At 56.9% G+C, this 19,139-nt stretch overlaps 1 protein-coding gene across 5 annotated transcripts in view; it reads right to left on the bottom strand.

Moving 5' to 3' along the window:
• DENND2A (DENN domain containing 2A) overlaps positions 1-19,139 on the bottom strand; it is a 111,061-nt gene that overhangs the window by 49,527 nt on the left and 42,395 nt on the right. For all 5 annotated transcript variants that reach the window (XM_070071407.2, XM_070071406.2, XM_070071408.2 and 2 more), the window contains 2 exons: positions 9,344-9,468; positions 7,440-7,561 (listed from right to left, as the gene is read on the bottom strand). In XM_070071407.2, the coding sequence (XP_069927508.2) occupies positions 7,440-7,561; positions 9,344-9,468 (247 nt within the window). The remainder of the gene's footprint in view (positions 1-7,439; positions 7,562-9,343; positions 9,469-19,139) is intronic.

Genomic DNA, 19,139 nt, shown 5'->3' with positions numbered 1-19,139 from the left:
GAAGACCTTTCTCTGTCTTTCTCTTTCCCACTGTCTGTAACTCTACCTCTCAAATAAATAAATTAAAAAAAAATCTTTTTTATTTTTTATAGAGTTAGACAGTGAGAGAGAGACAGAAAGGTCTTCCTTCCATTGGTTCACCCCCCAAATGGCTGCCACAGCCGGAGCTACGCCGATTCAAAGCCAGGAGCCAGGAGCTTCCTCCTGGTCTCCCATGCAGGTGCAGGACCCAAGCACTTGGGCCATCCTCCACTGCCTTCCCGGGCCACAGCAGAGAGTTGGCCTGGAAGAGGAACAGCCGGGACTTGAACTAGCACCCATATGGGATGCCGGCGCCGCAGGCAGAGGATTAACCAAGTGAAGCACGGCGCCGGCTCCTAAATAAAATCTAAAAAAAAAAAAAAAAAAAAAGTGGAAAAGCCGAAATTTAAGCTGGCACTAGGGTATGGGATGTAGGCATCCCAAGCAGTAGCACAAAACCTGCCCCTACACAATATTTAAAAATACATGGGGCTGGCCGGCTCCACGGCTCACTAGGCTAATCCTCTGCCTGCAGTGCCAGCACCCCGGGTTCTAGTCCCAGTATGGGCGCCGGATTCTGTCCTGGTTGCTCCTCTTCCAGTCCAGCTCTCTGCTGTGGCCCGGGAAGGCAGTGGAGGATGGCCCAGGTGCTTGGGCCCTGCACCCACATGGGAGACCAGGAGGAAGCGCCTGGCTCCGGCTTTGGATCGGCGCAGCGCGCCAGCCGCAATGTGCCAGCCGTAGCGGCCACTTAGGGGGTGAACCAATGAAAAAAAGAAGACCTTTCTCTCTGTCTCTCACTGTCTAATTCTGCCTGTCAAAAAAAAATAAATAAATAAAGCCGGCGCCACGGCTCACTAGGCTAATCCTCCGCCTAGCGGCGCCGGCACACCGGGTTCTAGTCCCGGTTGGGGCGCCGGATTCTGTCCCGGTTGCCCCTCTTCCAGTCCAGCTCTCTGCTGTGGCCAGGGAGTGCAGTGGAGGATGGCCCAGGTGCTTGGGCCCTGCACCCGCATGGGAGACCAGGAAAAGCACCTGGCTCCTGGCTCCTGCCATCGGATCAGCGCGGTGCGCCGGCTGCAGTGCGCCGGCCACGGCGGCCATTGGAGGGTGAACCAATGGCAAAAGGAAGACCTTTCTCTCTGTCTCTCTCTCTCACTGTCCACTCTGCCTGTCAAAAAAATAAATAAATAAATAAATAAATAAATAAATAAATAAATAAAATAAAATAAAAATACATGGGGCCAGCACTGTTGCATAACGGGTAAAGCTGCCACCTGTGGTGCTGGCATCCCATATGGGAGCCAGTTTGAGTGCCAGCTGCTCCTCTGCAGACCCAGCTCTCTGCTGTGGTCTGGGAAGGCAGTGGAGGATGGCCCAAGTGTTTGGGCCCTGCACCCCATGGGAGACCTGGAAGAAGCTCCTGGATTCTGGCTTCAGATCAGTGCAGCTCTGGCTGTTGCAGACATCTGGGGAGTGAACCAGCAGATGGAGGACCTCTCTCTTTCTCTCTCTGCCTCTGCCTCTCTGTAACTCTGCCTCTCAAATAAATAAATATATCTTTTTCAAAAGACAAAAAACCAGCCCTGCCACCCATGTGGGAGGCCCAGATGAAGCTCCTGGCTCCTAGGTACAGCCTGGCCCAGCCCTGGCCATTGCTGACATTTGGGGAGTGAACCAGTGCATAGAAGATCTCTCTGTCTCTCCCTCTTTCTCTGTAAGTCTGCCTTTCAAATAAATAAAGAAATCTTTTAAAAAATGCAGTTGTGCATAAAAATAAACCTCCCACATATGGATGAGTTTTGCTTTCTTTTCACCCTGGCATGTTTCTAGCAAGCATGCATAAATGTAACTTACTATGTCGCAGGCACCAGGCTGAGCGGTCTACAGCATTAATTCAATTAATCCCCCAAAGACCCCCCAGGGGGCGTGGCCTGCCTTGTCATTTGCATGTATCAGTGCAGAAGCTGCGCTTGCAGATGAGGTCATCCGCTCCAAGTCAGGAGGAGCAGGTGGCAGGGGCGCAACCCGGCTCCAGAGCCCACAGCCTCCCCCAGGCCCGGCCACAGCACCTGCGGCTCAGGACTCGCTGGTGTGTGATGGCAGTGGGGGGGGGCACACAGGTAACCAGGGAACGCTCGTGAGCGACACGCTTCCCCACACATGACAAAGAGTCCCTCACGCCCCCCACGTCCCCTGTGCTGCGCTGGAATGGGGCTGGCGGCTGACACGTAGCAGGAAGGGGAGCGTGTGCTCCCAGCCCCCGCATCTGCTGGTCCCAGATGCAGCCCAGATGTGGCACTTGCTTACTGACTATGTGATGAGCTAACTGGAGGAAGTGGTGAAGTGTGCAGCCATTCCCCAGAACGGGGCCACAAACCAGACACCCGGATGTGGGAGAGCAGGTAACGAGTGTGGACATCCAGAGTGCAAAGGCCCGGAGAGCCTGCCAGCACACTGGACACTGGTTCTCGCTCTTCAGCACAGCGGTATCTAGACGGCAAGTTCCCGTGGACAGCATCCCCTGTCAGCTTTGGCCGCTTCGGGGGCCCAGGCCCTCGGCTCTCCTTAGTCCACAGGACTGGCTTTAGGAGGGAGCACCTGCTCGGGCAGAGCCGCTCTGGGCACAGGTCACGTGTCACCCTTGTCCCCTGCATGGAGGAGGAAGCCAGTGGGGCAGGAAGCGGGCGACGGATGTGGCAGCAGCCCTTCATTTCCTCTTTCTTTCTTTCTTAGATTTATTTATTTATTTTGAGAGGCAGAGTAACAGAGAGGGAGAGACAGAGAGAAAGAGAGACCTTCCATCTGCTGGTTCACTCCCCAGATGGCCGAAAGGCTGCGACTGGGCCAGGCCGAAGCCAGCTCAGATCTTCTCCTGGGTCTCCCCCACGGCTGCAGGGCCCCAGACACTTGGGGCGTCTTCCGCTGCTTTCCCAGCAGGTTAGCAGGGAGCTGGACAGGAAGCGGAGCGGCCTGCTGTGCCACATGCCAGCCCCAGCCCTTCTCTTCTGAGGCAGGCTTACCCACCGCGGGAAAGGGAGGACTTCCTAATGCTGAGGGCGTGCGCGTGCCCGTCCCCAGGCACGGAGGAGCTGCTGTGACCAGCCGTCACGCGTGCTCACGGGGACGCTCGTCTCCACGTGCGGAGCGAAGCGGGTCGCTCTGAGCCAGTCCTGCAGCCACCCTCCGTGGTGGGCTACACCTGCAACTCCGCAGGAAGACGGGTGGTGGGGGCTCCCGTTACGACCACGGAGCCCACAAGGCCTGACCACTGTGGACACAGCCCCGCCCTGCAGCAAACGCTGACCCGTGGAGCATGGACAGATTTTCTAAGGCTACCAGCAGATCCTTGCGATGGGCCCAACGCTGACATCTGCACATTGGATTCGGCCTTCCTGTGCTTGATTTCTCCAACAACTGAATACTGCGGAACTAGTACTGTTAGGCCTCACAGGAGCCACAAAGAAACAGCATGCATACTCTCCTTTTTTGCCTTAAAAAGTTTATTTATTTGAGAGGCAGAGAGGCAGAGAGAAACAGAGACAGATGCACAGAGCGGAGAGACGGAGCTCTCCCCTGCCGGCTGGATGCCCAAATGCCTGCCATGGCTGAGCCTGGGCTGGGGCTGGAGGCAGGAGCTGGGAACTCGTCCATGTGGGTGGCAGGGACCCCACTAGTCGAGCCATCACTGCCGCCTCCCAGGGTCTACACTGGCAGGAAGCCAGAGCCAAGTTTCAAACACAGGCACCCTAATATGGGACCCGGGCATAACAACTGGTGTAGCTGCTAGGCCAAATGGCTGCCCCAGAATATACATTTTCTGACCTTGAGGAACTTGTACACCAGTTAGGGAGGCAATTTTAAGATTTATTACAGGCCAGCGCCGCGGCTCACTAGGCTAATCCACCGCCTTGCGGCGCCGGCACACAGGATTCTAGTCCTAGTCGGGGCGCCGGATTCTGTCCCGGTTGCTCCTCTTCCAGGCCAGCTCTCTGCTGTGGCCAGGGAGTGCAGTGGAGGATGGCCCAGGTCCTTGGGTCCTGCACCCGCATGGGAGACTAGGAGAAGCACCTGGCTCCTGCCTTCGGATCAGCGTGATGCGCCGGCCGCAGTGCGCCAGCCGTGGCGGCCATTGGAGGGTGAACCAATGGCAAAAAGAAGACCTTTCTCTCTGTCTCTCTCTCTCACTATCCACTCTGCCTGTCAAAAAAAAAAAAATCCATTAAAAAAAAAAAAGGTTTATTACATGGGGTTGGCGCTGTGGTGTAGTGGGCTAAGCCTTCGTCTGCAGCATCGGCATCCCATATGGGCGCCGGTTCTAGTCCTGGCAGCTCCTCTTCCAATCCAGCTCTCTGCTATGGCCTGGGAAAGCAATGGAAGATGGCACAAGTCCCTGGGCCCCTGCACCCACATGGGAGACCTGGAAGAAGCTCCTGGCTCCTGGCTTCGGATCAGCACAGCTCCAGCTGTTGTGGCCATCTGGGGAGTGAACCAGAGGATCGAGGACCCCTCTTTCTGTCTCCCCTCTCTCTGTCTGTAACTCTGCCTCTCAAGTTAATAAACAAATATTTATTGAATGACCTAACAATTCACAAAAATCAATGTAAGAGATACCACATGCAGCATTCAATTTGGTGCGAGATGAACGATTTGGCCCACTGAGTGTCACAGGGCATCCGAGGGGACGTCCTAGGAGCCAGGACAGTCTAGGAAGCTCCCTAAAGGAGGCATGATGGCAGATGGCAGGCTGGCGCTGTGGCGTAGTGGGTGAAGCCGCCACCTGCCATGCCAGCATCCCATGTGGGCACCAGTTCATGTCTTATCTGGTCCATTTCTCTGATCCAGCTCCCTTTTAATGGCCTGGGAAAAGTTTGGAAAGATAGTCCAACCCCTGCCACCCACGTGAGAGACCCAGAAGAAGCTCCTGGCTCCTGACTTCAGCTTGGCCCAGCCCTGGCCATGGCAGTCATCTAGGGGGTGAACCTGCAGATGGAAGATCTCTCTCCCTCTCGCTCTCGCTCTCTCTCCCTCTGTAACTCTGCCTTTCAAATAAATAAATAAATTGTTTTTTAAAAAGGAGGCATGATGGAGCTGAACTTTTGTTTCAGTTGTGTTTTTTTTTTTCTTTTTTACTTTTAAGTTGTGCTTTCATTTCTTTTTTCTTTCCTTAAAATTTATTTATGGGAGTCAGCGCTGTGGCGTAGCAGGTAAAGCCTCTGCCTGCAGTGCCAGCATTCCATGTGGGTGCTGGTTTGAGTCCCGGCTGCTCCAAGGTTCCACCTGGGGAGGCAGCAGGTGATGGTTCCAAGCACGGGAGACCCAGACTGAGTTCCAAGCTCCTGGCTTGGGCTTAGCCCAGCCCTGGCTGTTGAAGGCGTCTGGGGAGTGAACCAGCAGATGGAAGATCCCTCTCTCTCTATCGCTCTTCCTTTTAAGTAAATAAAATGAATAAACATTTTTTAAAGAAAACTAAGTATTCCTTAAGTGAAAACTGTCTAAAATTCCAATTTCAGTGTCCACAGAAGTGTTTATTTTTGCTGCACACTCACTCATGGCGGCTCTGTGCTACAACGCAGTGTCAGAAGTTACAACTGAGATCACCAGGCACCAGCAGGAAACATTATTCCCAGCTGTTTGGAGCAAGTCTGCCGCCCCACGTGGATGATGTCGGGGGGCAGTCGCTGGGCTCTGCCTGGTGAGAACTGTGGGACATCAGGCAGTGACTGGCGCCCAGGGGTCAACTATGGATATTCAGGGCCAGAGAACAGGAACACAGTCCTGCAGCAAGGGGCTGGGACGACCACAAGGTGACCACATTCGTTATGCAGCCAAGAGCACAGAGGGCTCCAAGGGAGACTCGGAGAAAAGAGTCAGTCTTTTACCTTGACCTCCAGGTGGCCAGACATGAGACGCCGCCACCCAGGCACCACTGACCCAGTCCTGGGAGCTCACCCAGCCCTCTCCTCCACCCAGGCACCCACTCACCCAGTCCTGGGAGCTCACCCAGCCCCCTCCTCCACCCAGGCACCCACTCACCCAGTCCTGGGAGCTCACCCAGCCCCCTCCTCCACCCAGGCACCCACCTATCCAGTCCTGGGAGCTCACCCAGCCCTCTCCTCCACCAAGGCACCCACTGACCCAGTCCTGGGAGCTCACCCAGCCCCCTCCTCCACCCAGGCACCCACTCACCCAGTCCTGGGAGCTCACCCAGCCCCCTCCTCCACCCAGGCACCCACTCACCCAGTCCTGGGAGCTCACCCAGCCCCCTCCTCCACCCAGGCACCCACCTATCCAGTCCTGGGAGCTCACCCAGCCCTCTCCTCCACCAAGGCACCCACTGACCCAGTCCTGGGAGCTCACCCAGCCCTCTCCTCCACCCAGGCACCCACCTATCCAGTCCTGGGAGCTCACCCAGCCCCCTCCTCCACCCAGGCACCCACCTATCCAGTCCTGGGAGCTCACCCAGCCCTCTCCTCCACCCAGGCACCCACCTATCCAGTCCGGGGTAGCCTCACACCAGCCCTCTCATATGCTCACCAACACGAGTTTATGTATTAGTATATTCTTCCATTATTGAATCCTCAAATGGCAGCACACCATAAAAACACTGTTCCACCATAAAAACACTGTTCCACACTCTGCCTTTCTGTCTTCTATTTCAGAGCTGGCTCCAGGTCAGGACTCTGGTTTTGTTTTTGTTTTCCTCTATGATTTATTTAATTATTTGAAAGGCAGAGTGACAGAGAGAAAAACACAAGAGAGAGGTCTTCCATCCGCTGTTCTGTTTCCAAATGGCCATGATGGCTGGGGCCGGGCCCATCCAAAGCCAGGAGCCAGGAACTTCTTCCAGGTCGCCCACTGGATGCAGGGGCCCAAGCACTTGGGCCATCTTCTGCTGCTTTCCCAGGCTGTAGCAGGGAGCTGGATCGGAAGTGGAGCAGCCGGGACCCGAACCAGTGCCCACATGGGACGCCGGCACCGCAGGTGGAGGCTTACCTGCTACACCATGGCGCCAGCCCATCAGGGCACTCGTCGTGTGCCACCTCTCACGTCCCCAGTGTGGGGAAGCGCCTGAACCACGGGACGGGGGACACGTCAGGAAGCTCTGTTGGGGAAGCGCCTAAGCCACGGGACAGGGGACACATCAGGAAGCTCTGTTGGGAAGTGCCTGAGCCACGGGACGGGGGACACGTCAGGAAGCTCTGTTGGGAAGCGCCTGAGCCACGGAACGGGGGACACGTCAGGAAGCTCTGTTGGGAAGCGCCTGAGCCACGGGACGGGGGACACGTCAGGAAGCTCTGTTGAGGGGGGGGTCCAGGAGGACCAGGCAAGGACAGCCAACCGGCCGGGCTGCTAAGGCACAAACCTGGGGGCCTGGAGACCCACGGGCTCACGACCCCCTGCCCCGGGGCTCATACCTTGGTGGGCGTGTCGGGGATGGGAGACGTCGGGGAGCCGGGAAAGGTCAGGACACACTTCTTCCCCAGGCAGCGACCATGCAGCTCGATGTCCTCGTACGGGTTCTCCTTCACGGGCGGGTCTGCGGTCAGAGGCCGAGGGTCAGGAACCTGGGCACGCTGCGCGGGTTTCCCCTGCAGGACCGCCAAGGACCACAAAGCCCACAGGGCCACCTGGGCTCTGCCATTCACGCACCCTCCCTCTCGGGAAGCGACTGACTTTTACTGGAGTGACACTGTCTCCCCACCCGTGGCTGCTGGAGAGGCACCACGGATGAGGTCAGAATGGCTCAGCATCCCAGGCCTCGCACCACCGGGGCAAGGCCTGCTGGGAACCTCTGCTGGTCTGGCCGGAGGGGAGCGCGGTGTCTGCTGGGACTCACAGCACCCAAGCTCTCCTTCCCTCGTGGAAGCCTGCGGGGATGGAGCCCTCTGGGGAGGCAGGCTGGAGCAGTAAGCAGCAGCGGCCAGCGGTCACGCGCCGCTGCCCAGCTGGGTTCCTCTGGTTCCGACCGTCAGGCAGACACTGGCTACTGCGGCCAGTCCAGATCCCATGCCCGCTCCCAGGCGGCCGGCGGCTTTGGCAGGACCCCAGCCTGGCAGCTGCTGAGCCCTCCTCCCACAGGCTTCCTCTCAGCACCGACGGTCAGTGCATCGCGGACGCACACTGCTTTCTCCCACCCTCGCTATGCAGCAGGAGAACTGACGGTCACACGCACGATGGCCCCAGTGCAGTGTCACACGGCTAGCTGGCAGCAGAGCCAGGAGTCTACCCTGGTCTGGGACTCCCACTCCTCTTCCCTCTCACGCCTCCGAGGCCCTGCTCCCCCGCTGCTGTCCTGCTCTGTCACTCACTGAACACAGATGCCTTCTGTGTGCATGCGTGCATGTGAGCACACATGGGTGCCTGTGTACATGCGCCTGCATGTGTGCCTGTGTCCACGTGTGTGCCTATATGCCTGCATGTGTACCTGTGTGTGCCTGTGTATGTGTGCATATGCATGTATGTGTGCACACATGTGTGCATATACACGTGTGTGCACTGATGTGCATGTGTGTACAATGTGTGCCTGCATGTGTGCCTGTGTCATGTGTGCCTATATGCCTGCATGTGTACCTGTGTGTGCCTATGCGCACGTGTGCCTGTACCTGTGTGCATGTACACATGTGTGTGTGCTGATGTGCATGTGTGTGTACAATGTGTGCATGCATGTGTGCCTATGTCCACATGTGTGCCTATATGCCTGCATGTGTACCTGTGTGTGCCTATGCGCACGTGTGCCTGTACATGCGTGGCTATGCATGCATGTGTATGTACAATGTGTGCACACATGTGAGTATGCCTGTGTATGTGTGCCTGTACCTGTGTGCATATGCATGCATGTGTGCATACATGTGTGCATGTACACGTGTGTACGCGTGTGCTGATGTGCATGTGTGTATGTGTGTGTACAATGTGTGCATGCATGTGAGTATGCCTATGTGCATGTGTGCCTGTGTATGTGTGCCTATGCATACATGTGCATACATGTGTGCATGTACACACGTGTGTGCTGATGTGCATGTGTGTGCACAATGTGTGCGTGCATGTGAGCATGCCTGTGTGCATGTGTGCCTGTGTGCATGTGTGCCTGTACCTGTGTGCATACATGTGTGCATGTACACGTGTGTGTATGTGTGTGCTGATGTGCATGTATGTGTGTGTACAATGTGTGCATGCATGTGAGTGTGCCTGTGTGCATGTGTGCCTGTGTATGTGTGTGCACGCAAGCATGTCTGTGTGTATGCATACGTGTGTGTGAAGCCCATCTCCTCTCTGCCTTGCTCCCAGGCTCACACCACGCATGGGCGTGTTGGCCTCTTACCCAGAATGTCCTCATAGACGTTCTCCTCTGAAAAAGTGCGTGTGAGCTCCAACTTGGTCTGCGCGTACCAGTCCACCCTGCTGCTCTCCGAGGAGGACTGCAGGTCTTCAAACTCGTAGGACTTTCTGGGTTGGGCAAACGGGGGACACGAACAAGAACTTGAGTCAGAGCAGGCGGGCGAGAGGATATACACCTCAATGTGTTTCTCTTTCTTGGAAAAATTTCTATTAACGAACATCAACTCTGGGTGTTTTTAGAAAAAGGTATGAAAATCCATGAATAAGAGACGTGGCTTTTACTTGCTAGAATGCCTATACTATTATGATACAGAAAATAGCAAAGTATGTGAATACGTTTAACACACACACACACACACACACACGCAGCATAACCCCTGCTTTGTAAGCAAAGAGGAACCCAGGAGCTGACGAGGGGCCGGAGGTGAGGCGCCCAGCGGCCCCCGAGGGTGAGGGGCTGGGGCCTCCCTGCCCTCTCGCTCTGCCGCAGCAGGGATTCTCCGCAGCTGTTGCAGAGCCCGTGCTGTCGGGATGGGAGTCCCATGGCCGGGTCTCCAACTTGAGCAAAGCTGGTTTCTCAGCTGATAACTGTGTGTGGCCCACAGAGGACAGAGGACGCTATACATCTCCAAACGGCCCTTGGCAGAAAAAAGGTTCCCCAGCCCTGACAGGGCAGCGGTGAGAGCAGGTGCAGTGGGGACCGGAGTCCTGGCCAGCGCCTCCTTCCCCTCACCTGCGTGGCTGTCATCAGAATGAAACCCAGGGGCCAGCGGAGCCCCGACCGTGGCCCCCACGTGGCTGGCCCTCATTCTGTGGCCTGGCACACTCAGCGACTTTCGACCACAGAAGTCTCTGGGTTTTGTGTGACTTCCCTGAGCACTGGGGAAGTCACGAGGCAGGTCCGATCAGGAAGCGTGCCCACTTCGGCCGCCTCGGAGGCTCACCTCGCCTCCCACCTTCCTTCTCTCTCCTCACCCTCTCAGTCACCAGCACTCTCGGATGGGGCCGAGCAGCCCTGCCTCGTTAGGGACCAGAGACACTTCCATCCCCCTGCACATGTGCCCGGTTGCTCCCTAAATGGAAAGCAGGTGAACACCCCGTCCACCGCTTTGAACAGTTCACACCTAAAGCTGGCCTGGACGGACATGGTCCTGGCCCCTCAGCCCTCCTCACCGAGGCTGTAGACGGCGCCCTGCAGCCGCAGGAGTCCTGGCTCTGTGTGCCTTGTGCATCCACGCCCAGCAGTGTTCTGCACACACCACACGGTACACAACAGACTTGGGTTCTTCACCCATGCTTTCCATCTCCTTCCAGTCCCAGGGTGGGGGTGGGGGCAGGGGGCAAGTGGGGAAGATGCCCTCCTGGTGGCCGTAGGATTTAAAACCAACCTGGAGGGGCCGGCATCATGGCACCGCAGGTTAAGCCACCGCATGTAGCACCAGCATCCCATATATAGGAAGTTCAAGTCCCAGATGCTCCACTTCTGATCCAGCTCCCTGCTCGTGCGCCTGGGAAAGCAGCAAAGGCGGGCCCAAGTCCCTGGGCCTCTGCACCCACATGGGAGACCTGAAGAAGCTCCTGGCTTAGGCCCGGCCCAGCCCTGGCCGCTGTGGTCATTTGGGAAGTGAACCAGCAGATGGAAGATCTCTCTTATCCATTTCTCCTGCCCCGTCTCTAGCTCTGCCGTTCAAATAAATAAGATATATATCTTTAAAAAAGGTTTCCTGAGCTTTTAAGTGAGGTTATACAATAACTATAGAAACTACAGAAATGGTTACAAAGTTTAAATTAATTCCTACAGAGTCTTCCATCACCGGGTGAAAAACAAAAACAAAGCCTGGAGGTGGGTCCCAGATCCTTATCCACAAGCCCTTCACCTCGGGTGAGCTGCCTAAGGCGCTGGAACTCGGTGTTGGTGTTCTGACTTGTACAATGGTAATTAAAGGACTGGCCCAAGAACAGAGAAGAAAACCCTGTAACGTGTCTGCATCAGAGTCCTCGGCACCAACAAGCCCTCAACCGTGCCTGCTGTTCCAGCCGCTGTCTTGGTGCTAGTAATCAACGCCTCGCAGCTGAGAAGCAGCGGTCTCACTCGAACAGTCACTGTCTGGAGGCCCTCAACGCTCAAGTCCAATAAATCAGGAGTGAGCAAAGCAGGCGCCGTCCCTGCCTCGTGGGGCTCATGTTCCCGGAGACATTCACCCAGCCGGAGCCCAGACGCACGCAGTCAGGGACGGCCCGCGTCGCTGCAAGGGAAGCCATCAGGGACCCGATTCCGGTTGGGGCACACGTCACAGACGGCCTCGCTGAGCGACCGTGGACACCTGAGGACAGGCCTCGGTCAGCGGCAGAGTCGCCAGAAAGGGTCCCGGGGCTGCAGTGTGACGCGCTTATGAAGCAGGGACAGACGGACAGACAGACGTCCAGTGGGGGACTGCAGGGAGACTGTGGGAGCGAGAGGCGCCCTGAGCTGGGCGGAGCTCACTGGCCCGCCCTCGGCCTCTAGGGGGCAGGTGCACACTGAGTGCTTCCCTCTGCACCAGCATCTTCCCTTAAACCTACACAGTGGGGGCTGGAGCTGTGGCGCAGCGGGTAAAGCTGCTGCCTGTAGGGCTGGCATCCCATATGGGCGCTGGTTCGAGTCCTGGCTACTCCACTTCCGATCCAGCTCTCTGCTAAGGCCTGGGAAAGCAGGAGAAGATGGCCCAAGTCCTTGGACCACTGCACCCGAAGAACCTCCTGGTTCATGGTTTCGGATCAGCACAGCTCCGGCCATTGTGACCATCTGGGAAGTGAACCAGCAGATAGAAGACACCCTCCACCCGCCTCTGCCTCTCTGTAACTCTGCCCGTCAAGTAAATAAATAAATCTTAAAAAAAAAAAAAGCCTACACAGGTTTCCCTCCGCCTGGAGAGACTTCCATGTGGAGCAGCACCTGTAGCTCTGCTTGCTCACCTTTGCCGAAACCTTCACCTGGGGGACAGGAAGGAGGAGCGGAGACTCCTCGGGCCTCGCTCCCCGGGGCACTCTTCTTCCTCACTCCCCCCCCCCAACCTGGCTGTGGTATGCGTCCCGTCTCAGAAAGGCAGACAGGGCCAGAGATTTGCCATCTGTTGGTTCACTCCCCAGATGATCCCAAGAGCCCGGGCTGGGCCAGGCTGAAGCCAGGAAATCCATCCAGGTCTCCCACATGGGTGGCAGGGACCCAAGGGTGCTCACTGGCCGGAAGCTGCATCACATCAGAAGCGGAGCCAGGACTCCGACGCTGTGCCCGGACACCCAGCCCTCCCGACCCTGTCTTCACACGACACTGCTGGCTGCCGCACTCCCCTTGGCACGGTCACGTAGAGACAAGGGCAGCGATGCTGCACACACGCCCGGGGTGGGGCTGGCGTGCAGCTAACTGTGCGTCACAGTTCCTGACGGCTTAGGTACAAGCAACGGAGAGCGAGCATCCAGACAGGCTAACGGAACGATTCCAGGAGTGCATGATCCGACCCTAAGGCCTGCGTGTTGCTTCTTGCTTCACTTCTCTGGCGAGTCCTGCTTCTACTTCACAAACGTCCCGTGGGTGATGATGGCTGAGAAGCCCAGTGCAATGCCGCCATCTCTACTTCCTTCCAACTCCTCCTTCCCGGCCTCAGTGCAAGGCCTCTTCCTCCTCTTCCTCCTGGGCTAAGGCTTAGTGTTCAGTTTTCCTCTTTAGGCGCACACCTTACTCTCTCCAGATCTGAGCTGGTCGCCCTGATCCTGACCCCACCCCACGCCTTCACCCAGTGGTCCTGAACTCAGCGCCCAGGGCAGGAGTGCACAGAAAGGCCACGCCAGGCTTCCAGGCTGGGTCTACGGAGCCCTAAGGAAGTGGCCCACCCCTGGGGAGCCAGACTTCCTGGCAGAAGCCCAGCCCCAGGGAGGGGCTGCCACCCTGCCAGCCCCTTCCCTCCCCTGGAGGGGTGCAGCCAGGAGAGGAAGCACCAAGCTTCAGACTCCAGCAGACGGGGCAGAGGGCAGGTCCGAGCCAGCGTGTTTTTTTTTTTTTAACATTTATTTATTAATTTATTTTGAAAGGCAGAGTTAGAGAGAGAGGGAGAGGGAGAGGCAGACAGAAATGTTTTCCATCTGCTGGTTCACTCCCCAAATAGCTACAACTGCTGGGGCTGGGCCGATCCAAAGCCAAGAGCCAGGAGCTTCTTCGAGGTTTCCCACTGGGCACAGGGGCCCAAGGACTTGGGCCATCTTCTACTGCTTTCCCGGGCACATTAGCAGGGGCCTGGATGAGAAGTGGAGCAGCCGGGACTTGAAGCAGCATTCTGATATGGGATGCAGGCATCCCAAGTGGTGGCTTAACCTGCTGCACCACAGAGCCCAGGATGGCTCACTCACTGAAAGCTCACCTGTGGGCCGGTGTGGTGGTAACAGGCTAAGCCGCCGCCTGCAATGCCCCCATCCCCTATGGGAGTCGGTTCAAGTCCTCATTGTTCCACTGGGTCTCACAATGGCCCAGCTGTAGCCGCTGTGGCCACCTGGGGAGCAAACCAGCAGATAGAAGATCTCTCTCTCTGTCTCTCCCTCTCTCTCTCTCACTCTTTCAAATAAATAAAATATATCTTTTTAAAATAATAAAAAAGAGCTTATACAACATAACAAAGAATCTGGGTTCTCTGTTGGGATAGGATTAGCCTTTATCCAAATGCCTACTGTCAGGTGCCCTAGGATCTTCCAGACGTGGTTAGAAAAAAAAGAAAATGGGGGCTGGCGCTCTGGCATGGCAGGCTAAGCCTCTGCCTGCGTGCCTGCATCCCACAGGGTGCTGTTCCAGCCCCGGCTGCTCCTCGCTGACGGCCTGGGAGCGCAGCAGAGGATGGCCCGGGTCCTTGGGCCCCCGCACCCGCGTGGGGACCCGGAGGAGCGCCTGGCTTCCAGCTGCAGCCCCGCCCGGCCCTGGCTGTTGCGGCCATTTGAGGAGTGAACCAGAAGATGGAAGACTCTCTCTCTCTCTCTGTATCTCTGCCTTTCAAATAAATAAATCCTAAAAAAAACAAAAGATTAGAAGACCGTGCTTCACACGGCCATATTCCTCTTCAGTTCTCAGGAGATTCATGAAGTCGCCTCTTCAAGAGCAGCTCCAGCTCTGCGTTAAAGGGGCGGGTGACTGAGTCCAGGGCAGGCCGACTAGAAGGCAAACTGTAAAGCACCAGGAACCACAGTCCACGTGCGGTCAGAAGGACTAGAACTCTTACGTGGCCTGCTTCTAGGAACACTGGGAAAACAGTGTTGATCCGTAGGCACCTGTCAGGTGTTGGTGACACATGGACACGCAATGGTGCTGTGTGCTTAGTCCCCCTGAGTGCTGCTTCCGTGGCCGGCTTCAGTGCCTCCAGACTTCAGGCCTCCCTGCCCAAGCTCTGGGAGGTGACTGGAGAAATCGGATTACTCTAATCACCCAACCACTTGGTAATTCTTTCCTCTAAGTGTTTTTACTTTTAACTTGGAAAAAAGTTTCCATACCCCTATCTACATCTTACATTTTGAAAGGCTAATACGTGACAATCTCATCCAAAGTGGCTTCCCTGCCGTTTAAGCATTTCCAGCACTCGGGCCACAGCCCGCCTCGTGTTTAACAAGTCCCCTCTGCGGGTCGCGCTGTGCTCACAGCCGGTGACAGGAGGTAGGAAGTCCTTGAGTTTGGGGACCCCACGGCCCGGGGCAGGGCTCAGCCAAGCGTCTGTCTCCCATGACCTCACAGGCTCGTCTGAGGATGAGGGTTGGCAATTTCTGGTTTCCTAGATTTTCCAGAATGATCCAATTGTTCCAAAGAACTTGCTGAAGTGGGCTGTAACCCGTGTGATACCGATTTCAATTACCAATGCCAAACACTGTCATTGTGGATAATGTTTCCAACGTCACTCAGGATTTTTCCATATTTTCGTGAATGAAATGCTAACTTAGGAGTTTGTCCCATCTGGAGATGCACAAGACCTTCAAAATCAGCAAGTCCCAAACTGAGCCCACTCTCCTGTGGGCTGTGATGAGGCCCAGACCTGTGCCACACGCTTAGCCTTGACCCTGGCAGTCAGACCTGAGGCCTCCCCACATCTACCCAATTACCCGGAGTTCCGCCCCCAGAGCCTTGGCCCCACCTGCTTCTCTCGGTCCTGCCCCCGGTGCTGGTCCAGGCCCCACGCTGCTGCCAGGACCACCTCTGAATAAATGGCAAATCGCCCGGGTCTCCCCTCCTCCAGGGCTCTCACAAAGCCAACTCCTTCTGCGGGGTCCTGCAGGGCAGGCTCCAGAGGTCTCAGGGTCTCATCTCACCCCACCTTGACCTCTGGTCACAGCTCTGCCTTTCGGTTCTTCCAGCCTAGTCTTTCCCACTGTAGGGCCACCCCATTCCACTCACCCAGACTCGCCCTGGCCTGGGCTCACTGCCCCTTGAGCCTGTCCTACTCTATGACAGGCCAGGCACCCTGGTGAGCATTCCAGAGTACCCCAGGCATCTGCATAGAGTAACTACACCAGCTCCACAGCCTGCCTACACCCGCTCCACAGCCTGCCTACACCCGCTCCACAGCCTGTCTACACCCGCTCCACGGCCTGCCTCACTCACTCCACGGCCTGCCTACACCCACTCCACAGCCTGTCTACACCCGCTCCACAGCCTGCCTACACCCGCTACACAGCCTGTCTACACCCGCTCCACGGCCTGCCTACACCCGCTCCACAGCCTGCCTACACCCACTCCACAGCCTGCCTCACTCACTCCACGGACTGCCTACACCCACTCCACAGCCTGTCTACACCCACTCCACAGCCTGCCTACACCCACTCCACAGCCTGCCTACACCCACTCCACAGCCTGTCTACACCCACTCCACAGCCTGCCTACACCCACTCCACGGCCTGCCTACACCCATTCCACAGCCTGTCTACACCCACTCCACAGCCTGTCTACACCCGCTCCACAGCCTGCCTCACTCACTCCACAGCCTGCCTCACTCACTCCACAGCCTGCCTCACTCACTCCACAGCCTGCCTCACTCAATCCATGACCTGCCTACACCCACTCCACAGCCTGTCTACACCCACTCCACAGCCTGCCTACACCCACTCCACGGCCTGCCTACACCCATTCCACGGCCTGTCTACACCCACTCCACGGCCTGTCTACACCCGCTCCACAGCCTGCCTCACTCACTCCACAGCCTGTCTACACCCACTCCACAGCCTGCCTACACCCACTCCACAGCCTGCCTACACCCACTCCACGGCCTGCCTACACCCACTCCACAGCCTGTCTACACCCGCTCCACAGCCTGCCTACACCCACTCCACAGCCTGCCTACACCCGCTCCACAGCCTATCTACACCCACTCCATGGCCTGCCTACACCCACTCCAGAGCCTGTCTACACCCACTCCACAGCCTGCCTCACCCGCTCCACAGCCTGTCTACACCCACTCCACAGCCTGTCTACACCCGCTCCACAGCCTGCCTCACTCACTCCACAGCCTGCCTCACTCACTCCACAGCCTGCCTCACTCAATCCACGGCCTGCCTACACCCACTCCACAGCCTGTCTACACCCACTCCACAGCCTGCCTACACCCACTCCACGGCCTGCCTACACCCATTCCACAGCCTGTCTACACCCACTCCACAGCCTGTCTACACCCGCTCCACAGCCTGCCTCACTCACTCCACGGCCTGCCTACACCCACTCCACAGCCTGCCTACACCCACTCCACAGCCTGCCTACACTCACTCCACGGCCTGCCTACACCCGCTCCACGGCCTGCCTCACTCACTCCACGGCCTGCCCCCGTGTTCCCTGAGTTCCTTCTGCGGGTCACGCTGCGCTCAAAGCAGGCTGTCCCAGCCTTCAGGGAGCCCACGTCCGGGAAAGGGCGTCACCTCCTTCAGCCTGAATTCGCCTCCTCTGACCTCAAGTGGCTGCTCGAGGGCTGGCTGATCTGACTGCTCCATTGCACTTTGTGGACGCGGCTCTGGGCTGGGCAGCCAGCTCCAGAGGGGCTCGGGCCAGCTGCTCCTCACTCTGCTTTCACGCCGAACACTCAACAGGTGCAAGGTGAACACCCGCTGACTGAGCACAAAAGGAAGTAACTTCAGGCCTGGCGGTAATGGCCACACTCACTGCTCCAAAATTATCCTACGTGGGGTTACACACAAGAAAAAGCAGCTGTATTCTTAGCAAACATCTCGTCAATAGTTTCACACGCACCTCCCCCGGAACAGTGGGCTAAATAGGCTTGTTGGGCCTAGGACCCAGCCACCACTGAAAGCGCCACTCAGACGGGCTAGCAGCCAGGGACGCCTCGTCGCACCGAGCCCCTGCGTCTGCCTCCAGCTGTCACAGAGCCACCAGCGGCTCTGCCCCTCGGCCCAGCCGCTCACGCACCAGGTGTTCAGAGAAGGCTGGGGCCCCAGCTTGCCTTTGTGGCCCTGCATCTCGTCCACCGCTACCCCTGCGACCCATGCCGATGGGGTTCCTGCTCATCTCACTCAGGATCCCAAACAGAAAGGCAGCAAACAACAAACTACCCACCACAGCGTCTAAAACCAGTGATTTCCACCCTACGAGAAGCAAGACTGGACGGTCACCCCCGCGAAGCGGGAAAGCAACCGCTGTGTGTGTTACCACCACACCCGCGACTGAACAAACGGTTTCACGAAACCAAACTCTGCAGAAGCTGTCAAAGGAACTCCTGCTCCAGACCTCAGATTAATCAACAATCTGCTCCTACGAAGACTTTGAAACGTTCCGTTGGTAGCCGCTATGATCCCGAGCACTGACACCCTCAAGGATGCTGTGTTGACTGTCACAGAGCCAGGCCGCAGCGTGGCTGGTGGGTCAATGCTAACGGCCGCACTGCGGATCGCAGAGGGCAGCTGCCCAGCCCCGAGCTGTGGGGACCCCTGTCAGTCGTGCGGAGATGGGAACTACGGACTCAGGAACAGAACACTGTGACCTGGCAGCAATGTGATGGCGAAGTTCCATGTCTCACAAAGTTCTGGAAGTCTTAACTAACGCCCCAAGGAAAGGCTCAACCTATGTGATACCGAGACAGTGCTTTTCCTTTAGATTTATTTATTGATTTGAAAGGAGAGAGAGAGAGAAAGAGGGGCTGGGCCAGGCGAAGCCAGGAACCTGGGCCATCCTCTGTTGCTTTCCCAGGCGCATTAACAGGGAGCTGGATCAGAAGTGGAGCAACCAGGACTCGAACCAGCACCCATATAGGATGCCGGCACTGCAGGAGGCTTAATCTGCTATGCCACAGCACTGGCCACCACAATCAGTTTTGAAGTTGGGATTCTGGTCAGTGTAGCTATTTGACTTCATCAAGATGTAAAAACTCTGTCACATAAGTAAATGAAACTGAAATTAGAAACTGAAGTTGGGGCTAGCACTGTGGCGCAGAAGGAAAAGCTGGCGTCCGTGGTGCTGGCCTCCCCTATGGGTGTCAGTTCAAGTCCTGGCTGCTCTGCTTCTGATCCAGCTTCCTGCTAATGCGCCTGGGAAAGCAGCAGAGGATGGGACAAGTCCTTGGGCCCCTGCACCCACGTGGGGGACGCAGATGGCACTCCTGGCTCCCGGCTTTGGCCTGGCTCAGCTCTGGCTGTTGCAGCCGTTTGGGGAGTGAACCAGCAGACAGCACATCTCTCTTTCTGCTGGTCCCTCTGTCTGTCTGTAACTCTGCCTTTCAAATAAATAAACTAATTTTAAAAATGAATTCAAGTTAAAGTAGTCTGAGTATGCACAC

This window comes from Oryctolagus cuniculus, chromosome 3 (genome assembly GCF_051225735.1).
Source record: "Oryctolagus cuniculus isolate XC-2025 breed Fujian yellow rabbit chromosome 3, ASM5122573v1, whole genome shotgun sequence".
Taxonomy (NCBI): Eukaryota; Metazoa; Chordata; class Mammalia; order Lagomorpha; family Leporidae; genus Oryctolagus; species Oryctolagus cuniculus.
Note: the sequence above shows the minus strand (reverse complement) of the source record. Positions and strands in the feature narration are given on the sequence as shown.